This window comes from Erithacus rubecula (assembly GCF_903797595.1).
Source record: "Erithacus rubecula genome assembly, chromosome: 1".
In the NCBI taxonomy this organism is placed as follows: domain Eukaryota; kingdom Metazoa; phylum Chordata; class Aves; order Passeriformes; family Muscicapidae; genus Erithacus; species Erithacus rubecula.
The window spans coordinates 38,435,042-38,447,080 of record NC_136658.1 but is presented as its reverse complement, the minus strand read 5'-3'; the positions used below and the strand labels follow the sequence as shown (position 1 = coordinate 38,447,080).

General features: G+C 34.9%; 1 protein-coding gene across 1 annotated transcript in view; it reads right to left on the bottom strand.

Moving 5' to 3' along the window:
- The window catches only part of ARHGAP42 (Rho GTPase activating protein 42), a 139,771-nt gene that overhangs the window by 10,933 nt on the left and 116,799 nt on the right, over positions 1–12,039 (bottom strand). The window contains 7 exon segments of the mRNA XM_079302274.1: positions 1,010–1,390; positions 3,411–3,555; positions 4,115–4,274; positions 8,103–8,208; positions 8,988–9,046; positions 10,233–10,317; positions 11,001–11,075. Coding sequence (XP_079158400.1) covers positions 1,010–1,390; positions 3,411–3,555; positions 4,115–4,274; positions 8,103–8,208; positions 8,988–9,046; positions 10,233–10,317; positions 11,001–11,075 — 1,011 coding nt within the window.

Sequence of the window (12,039 nt, the reverse complement as noted above, 5' to 3'; positions counted from 1 at the left end):
TAAGGAATCAAACCAGGTAGAGAAACTACTTAGTAAGAGTGAGAAGAAACAGCCTTTCAGGCAAAAAGCCAGGAGAAAAGAATCAACAGAAAGAATGAGGAAATGAAACTAAAATTGAGAAGGCTGGAAAATTACATTGCAATTATATGGCTAAATAGTACAATCACTAAAAAGTGACAATAAAAGCATTTATAAAATATCACTTTGTATAAAATTGAAAAAATTCACAGGGAAATGGTTCTAAGGAAGTCAGCTGATCAAAGCAGTGTGAAATCAGACTACAATAATTTGTGAAAATTAACATTTTGATATTCACAAAAGCGTCATGCAGTTTTAAAAAAACCTTAGGAATAAATGATCATGATTTGCCTTAAATAATTGCCACTGTAACTTGATAAAGAAAATCATATGTGTACAGACTGTATAGCACATAAAAGAAGTCATTTTAATGAATTTAAGCCATGTCCACATGTGTCCTTTCAGGTGACGTATCAGTGGACTACTGCCTTGTTCTGCAAGATGAAAACTGCATCTGCTTTGCTCCTTATGCCAAAGACCAACCAATGCTTAATAATGCTTTAAATGCTGTCATAATATCCCAAAATACAAGCACAATACCTCTATTACTAATATAATATAATATAATATAATATAATATAATATAATATAATATAATATAATATAATATAATATAATATAATATAATATAATATAATATAATATAATATAATATAATATAATATAATATAATAATGAATTACAGATAAATTGTAGGAGAATAGAGAGTGATCTCAATTTGAGAAACATATCTTTTAAGCTGTGTAAACTGTGTAGATTACAAGCAATTGAAATAGGTCAGAAGCAGTTTGAAAACTGAAACAACATACCACAAAAATTTAAAACAAAAAAAAAACCAAACAGGACTAGTGAGTACCATTAGCTTTCAGATCCAGCTCCTGTTTTCTGATGCATAAGTTAACACTGATGTGATAAAAGCCTTGGGAATTACCTTCAGCTGATGGAATTGACCTAAGGGAAGAAGCTGAAGACCTTTTCAGCCCAGACTGACTGTAGGAACTCTTTTTGGTCAGGTCTATTGGTGGAGAGGCATTTTCTGGCCCAGTGACAGAAGCTACACTTTGGCAGTCTGATTCCACATCTGTTTTGGTTGCATCCTCCTTTGATGAGGATTCTGGACTTGTTGTCCACAGGCCTGAACTTTTCTGGCCATTAGAAGAAGCAGGAGAGGCAATCCATGGAATCCCTCCTGATTTCTCCCTTGGCTGTGAGGGTGTGCACTTGGTGGTGCTGTTCTGCTCAGAGGAGTGAGAAGACAGAGATTCAATGCTGCCCATGGGAGTGCTGTCAGGGCTGCTGCTGTACGAGTCACCTAGGGAGAAGGCAGGGGGAGAGAGTGAGAAAAATAATCTGTGTTTTCTAACCATGTGCATTTCTTTCATGCCACTTTTAGCTCTTTTGTACCTTCTGTTAGGAAATTCATTAAACTGTGGTTAACTGCAGAAGAACACAACTCTTTTTTTTTATTTTCAACTTGAAGACTCATCTTGCCTGCTTACAGAGTATTAGTCCCTTGAAAGTTGCAAGATTGGCTCATGCATTGTTTGTCAGATGCATTTTCTATAATTTTTTATCATCCCCTACCATATGAAACCTGCATCTCTTTTCTCACACCATATAGATTTCCTTTATTTCCTACAATATAGTTGTGTCTGTGCTTCATTTAAATGATGAGTTAAAACCATCTAGTACTCTCCAAATTATTGTCAGAAGTCTTGGCTCTCTCTTACCTGTCTGCTGCTACACCTTATATTTGGTAAGAAGAGTACCTCTGCATCTACCTCAGTGTTTCAGGGCACAAGTGAAATACTAATTGAAACTTGTTTATACAACTGCTGAGTTTCAGCAAAACACAAGTGGAGAGTTACGGATCTGACCTAGTGGCAGTAAAACTGCCAACAAATGTAGCATCATAGAAGTCATACAATCATTTAGGTTGGAAAAGATCCCCAAGATCATTGAATCCAACCTTTGACTGAACACCACCATGTCACCTGAAGCATGGCACTTAAATGTCGTGTCATTTCTCGAATACTTTCAGGGACGGCGACTCCACCACTTCCCTGGTAAGTCTGTTTCAGTGCTTGACAAGCCTTTCAGTGAAGAAATTCTTCCTGATGTCCAACATGGACACCCCTGGCGTAGCCTGAAGAATATTTTGTATGCACTCTGCAAGATACTTGCACAGAAATATCCCTTTATATAGTGGTATTAATTTATTGCAGTTACACAGTGAAAAACACCTGAAATGTGCCCAGTTTGTCCTCTGGTGAGTGTAACTGGCTGTTCCTTTGTAATTTCTTACTTGGGATCCCATGTCATTTACACTTGCAATCCATGTGCAGGGAGGTATTTTTCTTTAGTATTTAAGCTCTCCCTGGCAGGAAACAAGTAACAAAGGCATGGGGAAAATGCAGCAGCTGTGCAAGAATATACTGAGGATAGATTTCTTAACATTACAGACTTCAGAATTACTACAGATCCCCAAGAACGGATGCCCTTTAACTGTGGATTAACTTACTGAACCAATCTCATATAAATCTTTTTGAGGAACCAAGGGACACAGAAATTCTTTAAGAAGTCTTTTGCAGTAGTGGAATTGTTAACGACTTAAGCTTTTATAGAGTTTCAATATTCCTCACTGGTACAGCCAGTAAGTAAAAAAGTGGTGACCCAAATGGATGAGACTGAATGAAGTAAAAATTTTAATTACATCTATATAACAATAAGCACTCTAAAGAAGCAATTAGAGATAACTCCCTGCTGTTAAACAGTAAACCATATGACAAGTATACTGCTTCTCCCAGGAAGATTAGAAGTTGTTTCTAATCCAGAAAACCTAACAAAGATTCAGTGGTTTTGGCAGCCAAGGCAGTGGCTGATTTTGAAGCAATGACCACAGTCATGCATGTGAAAAAAGCCAAGTGATGGTTTTGATCTCCTATCTTTGACTAAATTGCATTTGTTATAGGAGGAGAGAAAAGACTGCATTTACTGTTTCCCAACCCCAACAATCGTCTTGCAAGCAAATTAGATGAATATCATACAATGAACTCTTGAGTTTCAAAGTAGATTGAATTCAGATTAGAATATAAAATCTACTTTTAATGACGTTGAACACTGTATGCAATGCAAGACTTGCCTATAACCAAACATCATTCCTCATCTGAGAAGTGAGGATTGCAGTCAGTCACCAGTGCTGCTGTGACTCATAGAGGGTAAAAAAGATGATGCTTATGATCATTGGAATACAGTATCTATAGGATATTATTCAGGCAAAGTTAAAAGATGACATCAAAAGCAAGGTAACCAGTATGCAATGACAAACTTACTGTCAGGATCTGCTAGACATGGTGTGTATCTCCCCTTGGGTTTACGTGAACCGGTGGAGAGACAAATTGCTCTTGTTCTTCTTGAACTCGATCGGGACTGAGGCTGGGGAAGAGGAATATTGGGGTCTGGTGCAGTGTGAAATATCTGCATGATTAAAAAGAAGGGGAAAATGACATTAAACAATAGAGGTACTCTTACATTTTCATTATTAATCCATTTGTTTTCCTTCCCACTGTGCTTGAAATTAACACTATCCTAATCTCATACATTACAGAAGAGTAAAGTCACAGAATAAAAGCTTTGCTTTGATCTCATTTTACAACCTGATGCACTCAGAGGAGAATCCGTGCATTCACCCAGAGTAAACCTTCACCCAGTGGTAGCAAGAAAGAGCTGGAACAGCCAGGAGTGAAGTCATGACCTTTATCTGTTTCTAGATTCAGGAAGCAATCTTCAGAAAGCAACTGAAGGTTCAGTTTAGAGCAAACCTTCAAAGGATGGGAAATTGTGTCTTGGACCTATACCTTGGACAGTCAGGAAAGACTGTAGGAATACAGACCCATAGCATGGAATTGGAAGAAGCTATTATTTCTATTAATAAACTTCTACAAATTTTGGGCTCCTTATTCTTAAGAACTTAATCATGGCAATGAAAATGACATCATAGCTCCACTTCATAAAAAAACAGGTAATTTCTTTCTACCTTTTCATAATGCTCTATCAGAATTTCAACGACAATATTCTGAAACTTAATGTTCATCATAGCAGCCACGGTTTCTTCTTGTGCTCTCATCAGAGTTGGTCCAAAGATAACACCAAGGTTGGATACAGTCATTAGATTTTGTTGACTGTGCAATGATACCCTTTAAATAAACACAAACAGTATGTGATTTAATTGTAGTGCTAAACTACAATTTTAATAGGCAAAAATTTGATAAGACTACTACTTTTACAAGATCTCAAGTTCATGCCTCTCTTTAAAATACATTTTTAAAACTTCCACTTACACTAGAATCAAAATAAAATGTAGTTAAACTACTTTATTTCCATTAAGGCTCTATGATGTCTGACAGATAACAATAGATGATGATAATGACATCTGGCTTGAAAATATATGAATCTTCTACTTCTGTATATTCTGTTATCATATACTTTACCTTTTCTGATATTTTTTCTTTTTAATGTAGAATTTAAAAGTTTATGTTTCCCAGTAATTTAATAGACAGTTAAATCTCAATCAGTAATACTCAATGTCCCATTTCTCTCCTTACTACTAAGATTTGCCAAATAAAAACTGTGTCATCATAGATCCTTTGAAAGAACTATCAGTGATTCCCCAGTCACAACTGTCCTACCTCGTGTTTGAGGAATATTATGCCAAGTAAGGATTTTAAAATCACCTTATTACCTAATTTTATTGAATCTGTTACCAAATGGAATTTAATAATGAAGCACTGCTTCCCATTCTCCTCTTCCTTCTCACTGCATCTACTACTGTGGTCAAGCTGAGTATTTTTAGTAATTTCTTACATAATTAAAATAACTCTTGAAGCTTTTAAAATTAAGAAATAGTAAAATACATAAAACATTCCCCTCATATTTGGGACACGAAGATTTTAGCACCCCATTTACACCAATAAGCAGAAGTATGGGAAAGGGTTTTGTATAGGAGGCAGCATGATTACAAATTGCAGGAAAACAAATGCCCATCTTACATATTTTTTATATTGCTTCAATAAGTTATCTCAAAACTTTCCAAAATGTTACCCTAGACAGACACACTGCCAGAGGTCATTATTTGCAGGCCATATCATGAAAATGACTCAATTGTTCAAGCACATTTTTAGTTTAACTTTCTCTGAAACAGATCTCATGTTTATCTTAGATGACTAAGGATCTTTTGGGAAGTCCACTAGTATTTCAGTAAAACTGGAATGTTGAATAACTCAGACCTAGATATGCTATAAAAAAACTTAGAAGAACCCCTCCCTTTGCAATGTTACTCTGCTATGTGCTGCACAGTAACTGCAGAGGTCTGTTACACAAACTTTATAATCTTACAGTGTAAGAGAGAAGGTGGTGTTTGTCTGATGTTTGGGTTTCCTTGGTTACAAATGTAGGAGCTTGGTTAATAAAAGAAATGCTGAATTTAATAACACTGCAGCCAGACAGGGCTTTCTACAATGCCTTTCAAAGGTTCAATTTCTTGCAAAAGAGAAAGAACCTGGGATCTGTAAATGGACCATTTTGATTGCCACTTTCCCCTGACCTACTTCTTCTGGTACAGCACAGACACAAGCTGAGGTAATTATGCATTCCAGGTAGCTGTAGGGCATTCCAGGAGATGCCATTGCTTTCTCCTCAGAATCTCTTCATTTGATGTATAACCAGCAAATTTGTGATACTGCCAGACTGTACACTCCCAACACCTACCATAGAAAAGCACTGTGCTGTTAAATCACACCAAAGAATGATTCATTCTTTAGAGTAGAGATAATTTGACTAGGTAGGTTTAAAAACCAAAAAATGAATTACCCATGTGAAAGTAACAGCAAACCTCCCATGTTTGCCTAGCTACTGACTATGTATCCATGCAGTATCATGTCTCTCCAGGGTGCTTTTCAGGATTTGCCAGTTTGTTTGCTTCTAGCATGATCTACATCCACATCATCTCATCCTATTTAAATTTGCACAGTAACACAAAAGTCAAGCTAGGTAAAGACTTTATGACTTAAACCAAGAAAAAATAATTATCATTATTTTATAACCTAGAGCTACAGTACTTTCACTTTGCTGCAAAAGCATTTATAAAAGAACTGAACAGCTTAAAGAAATATAGAGAAGAAAATTATGCACTTTGAAATTGGATTTTCAACAAAAGAATGATGAAAACAGGGGATCGGAATTCTTTTTTTCCCCCAAGTTTTCCCATTTTCATAAAATTAGGCACTTTACCTGCCATTTATTTGCTCCTTGAAAAATCTCCACACAATGGTAGGAAAAAGATGAGGGAGGAAGATGGCTAATATGCTCTAAAGATTAATTTTAAATTCAGTCTCATTAGAATTGCTAGCATAAACAACAGCTGGCAAATTATATAGGAATTAGAAGGGGTGAATTGAATGTTGGAAAGAAAAGTACTGAAGGCATTCAATGTAAAACTAAGATTATATCTATATGAAATGAGAAACACAACAAAGATGAGAAAAGCAAGAGTTAAAGAGCACAATTAAGGAAGAGAATACTACAGTTATGCTTTTCTTTGGAATTGCATCTGAGAATAAAGAGGCCAGGAAAAGAAGTCAAGAAAGTAATGCCTGCTTAACAGTAATTGCACCAAGTCAGTTTCTATGCTTATGTATCTCTCTAATTTTGAAGTTTCCAGACCAGCAGCTTTTATAAAATTGTTAATCCTTCATTAATACTTTCACTTTTTTGAGGGTTCCAAGGGAGTAGGTATTGTATTTTTGGTTAATTAAACATTTTTGTGAGTAAAGAAACTTATGAAACTTTTTTCCATCTGGCTGGTTGTGTCAACCCAATTATAATGGGAAGCAAGGTCCACCTAACCAGGTTTTGCTATGAATGCATTTACAGCAGCTTGCTATAATTCTAGTTCTCCAGGGGCTAGTGACATAATGGGCTAAAAACATTTTTTTAGGGCTAAATTATTTCCTGTCAAAGAAATGTTCAGAGTTCTCATTTCAATAACAGGAAGCAAAACTGCATTAGGCTCCACTGTAGACAGCTTTCTGCAGCCTGTAGCTCAACCTGTAGTCAAAAAAGCAAAACATCTGGGACATAGTGAACTGAATGAAAACAACATGGACTCTTCTCATGTCTTCTAAATGTCTAAGCCATATGAGCCCTATCTGAACAACTACTGTTTCACTATTCATATTCCCAGGTGACTGATAAATGTACTGTACTGCATCCTAAATCAGAAAGAACAATACATATTCAAAAGTATTGAGCAACTACCTGCAAAATCTAACCAAATATGCACAGAAACTTAAGAGAATAAAAACTTCTCTTTTTTTAATCTCACAGAACATGCCAGGTATAATTCTGTGAAAATGTCACCAATTTAAAGAAACGCAAAATGGTTTCCATCTGAGAATTAAAAATTGAGGGAATGTTACGGGAAAGTCAAAAGTTGGACATCTATGAATCTATCAAAAATATTAATAAAAATACTTCAAATTAGTGCTTTCAAGTGATACTACATGTCAGATTTGTAAGAGAGAAAAATAAGATCAAACTTGAACAGGAATTAGCATATCATTTATCTCATTCTATCTCCTTTCTAATCTATCTAATTCCTGAAACAGTCCAGGACTTTGAGACAGATTCAAACCTGTGTTTTCCATCAACCTTGGCATAGTGTTAGATGTTTCTTAAATTTAATTGGTTACAAGTCCTGTAGTAAGTAAGAACATGAATGCAAACATTGACTAGGTTTATTTTATAAACATAGTTAGCCATCTTGGTGACACTTTATGATGTTTTTATTCTGTTTCTACAGAGAGTATTAGTCCAGTTAAGTTGAGAGTAGCATTTTAGATGTTTCAAATGTAATTTCAAGTCTCATTGTTTCAACATAGAGAATTGATTAAGCAACATTGACAAATTTAAAGCAGAAATAATAACATCTTACAATAATACCGAAGAGAAAAATAAAAAATAATTACTTGACCAAGTGCTTAATAAGGATGTCCAGCATCTCTCTGTTCTTCTCTGGTAATTTATGCACAAGTGCATGCACTGCCTCAACTCTGTAGTTCTGATCATCTGACTCTATTAAATAGAAAACAAATCGTTGTTAAATCAGAACATGTGCTAAGAAGTGACTACAAATGGCATCAGTGCCTGTATGCTAACACAAACATGCATTAAGAGAAGCCAAACAAAATTAGCTTTCAAATGGTGAGGAAAATTTGATTATATTTATTACACTGTGAAATCTGTATTTCAAGTAAATTGCCTAAAGCAATTACTACCAATACTGGAACCAACAAATTAATGGCATTATTGACTTGATGTGTCACTTCAGTAAAGTCTAGGATTTAATCTAAGAAATATAGATTAAAATAGCTAAACTTATTTTGTGTCTTCTTATCAAGACAAGAGAAAATGGAGAAATATCTTCTATAATTCTAAACTGAAGTCATTATAAAAATGATCTCTTCTATCTTTGTATCCAATCACTTCATTTGTTAAAGGGACTTCACTTTTGCCCTTTCTGAATTCCCAAGGCAAGCTAGGAACATAAAGATCCCTGGATGAGAGGGACAAATATTACAAAATAATTATCAGCCTATATAAAACAAACAAAAGAACAAACAAACATCTGAATGAGGGTTCAAAACTTCATGCAGAAGGCAGCCACACAGAAACACTTAAAAGATCAGAACAAACCACTGAACAGCTTCATTTACTGTGACTTCTCTGTTTTGAGGGCTGGACCACTGCATATTAGAGCAAGGAGAAAAGTAAAGATAGTGACTGAGGAGATTAGAGGTTAGAAACAATATTACTTTCATGAAAGCATATTTATCATTTTACTTTTTACTTACTAACAGCAACAATGAAATCTTTGTGCAGCTTGAAAGTCATCAGTGGTTCTGAAAGACACCTGGTTGTAAAAGAAACAAATTTTAAATTTAAAACAAACTCAAAATCCAAGTTTTATGAGTGTGATTATGACAGCCCTCAACATCTGCACTATGTTCTACTGGTCCTAGGAAATCCAATTCAGTGATGACTCATTACAGGTAGTGCACAACTCAGTCATGTACACTGTCTGAAAATCAATTTGAGTGAAATCTGGTGTCACCATATAAGTTAATAAGGAAAATGTTACTTCAGCTCAGAGCCTCAATGTTTCCTGTCTTCCATATTGTAGGACAGGAATAAATACAGCTGCAGACACGGTACAGTGGTCTGCAGAAGCAACTTTTTGCCCAAGAAAGGCAAAACCATGAGAAATTTGGGACCAAAATTCTGATCTAAGAGATCTTGTGTCATCCCCTGAAAGGCAGACTGAGAGTTGCCTTACAGACACAAAGACAAGCTACTGCTTGCTCCCTCATGTCCTAATTTCACAAACATAGTAGCTACGACTTGTGCTTCTGAAGATGTATTATAAATTTCTTCAACCAAAGCCAGTCTTTTCAATGAAATGTACATGAGCATCCTGCTATAAATCATAGGTATGTTTTCCAGATTGATATGGATTTCTGATGCTGCTCTTTGTCAGGTGACTTGTTGAGGAAATCTAGATTTGTAGAAGGCATAGAACACCCACTGTCTGCGTTGGATACTTTTAATTATGTCTCTATTGAACATTATATATTGAGATCAAAAAGAGATATCTCAGAAGTACCATAATTTCTGAATATTCTGTATCTTATCAGTAAAAATGACAGAAGGGATATTTTTTTTGTGAAGATAATAGAAGCATAAGACAAAAACCTATGCTTTCACTGGGATTTTCATTCAACCATAATATAATGAAATTTTATGGTACACAGCTTAAGGGATTTACAAAGAGAAGACAGAGCACAACATGCTTTGTGGTTATCATAAAAAAATTAAATAAAACCTTGCAGTTAATTGAATTTAGGGCTGTGTAAGAGAGGATTATCTTAAAAAGATTGAAAGTGTGTATTATTATACATAATCACAGGAATATTAAGCAGGATAATAAAATACTCATTTATTGCCATAGCAATAGATATAAAAAATGTTACATGATATTAACAAGCCAAAGATTAATGGGCCAGAAAAGGAATACTGGAACTGTGTGGGATCACACTTACCTGAGGTAGTTTTTTAGTCCACTTGTTATTGTTTTATTGTCCCAAATTTCCATATCAATATCCATATCAGGAGGCGATTTAGGGGCTGGTAGAAATTTGAAATAGGATTTTGTTACAGTTTGAGTAACACAATAGCTAGAAAAGTAGCAAAACAGAATCTACTAGATCAGTCAATTTAGCTCAACTAATTATTTATTAGCTTGACTAATCACCAACCTGATAAATTTAAATATTGTCATCTTTGACAAATTATTAATAAAAAATAAAGTCAGTGCTCATAGTTAGTAACCATAAACAATAACTTTATGCACTGTATCAAAGTGTTAAGTAAACCCAAGTCCACAGAGAATTACTAATTCATTTATCTTAGACATGCAAACACAAGCATCAGAGAGATCAATTAGCAAGAAAAGTGAAAGACAGGACCAAGTGTCTATTAAAGTGAGCCATAATCTGTCATGAAACTAAGTTTTGGAGAACTTGTGGAACAAGCCAAATATATATCAATAAATAGAACTTTCAAGCTAGAAGAGGAAAGTATTTTTATTAGTAATTTGCTCATGTGTAACATGCAGAAGTGAATTCTAATGCACACAATAAATTACAGATGAATAATTAACTTTAAGAGTACAAACTCAATTTAATGACAGTAAGTGTATATACAAAATTGTGAATATTATGACACACTCTTCTGAGCACTGCAGTTAAGGCAAAAGGGGCCACAGCACACACACTGCACACTGACAAAAGTTCACTTCAGATACTTACAAAATATGGTATTCATCAGCTTTTGCACCTTGGAATTTACACCACCTATTCTGTACAGCCCCAGGATTGTAATACCTACATTGGGAAAACAAGCAAATGAAAATAACTAAAATAAGGAAAATATGGTTATTTCAATATATGCTGATGCATTCTTGGTGTATGTTCTCAAAACATCTAGATATACTTGTGGAAAACTGTACCATGACATTCTTAAGTACTGCTTTATCCTACTGCAATCTCTTGTGGGATATTAACAAATCCATTCCACTGAGTCCATATCATAATACACCCTAAGCATAATTTTACATTAACAGAACCCTTCTGTATAGAAATGACCCAGATTAGCAAACAACAAGGTGATGGCTAGGAAAAGAAAAAAAATAAGACCCAAAAGCAGTCTTAAAACACATTACACATCAGCAAGCTTATATTGCCTGAATGTTAGTGGAATTACAATGCATCTACGTTTGCTTAGATCATCATCCCTTTCAAACAAGACGTGATTGACAATTCTATGGAAACAAAAAGATATACTGTATACTGTAGTAACACATCCATTGACAATTAATGTTGTCAGTTAAAATTTCCAGGCCTTTTAAATAGCACAGATAAACAAATAATGTTTAAAGAGTGACATTCAGAATACAGTATTTGATTAATTCAGTCAGAACTATTTTATTAATGTTAACTGCCTTTTAAAATCAGCAGGGTTTAAATGTTTTCCATTCTCCCCACTTCAAGCCTTAACATTTAAAAATCGTCTACTTTTCCTTTGAAAACATTCCTCAATCTGATCTCACTTAGATAACCTAGGTATTTTGTTTTGAAGCCCTCTTTTACCCTCTCTGCCCCAGAAAATAATGCAAGTCTGAGTCAGCAGTGACTCAACAATGATAACATTGCCAGCTGAGAAGCTGAATTTTAAGTTGAGCTCAAAGTTGCACAGAGTGACCACATATGGATTAGAAGAGATATGCACACTGAGAGCCCTCATTTTATAGGAGATGATACAGCCATAACTCTCCATTTAAAACTTACT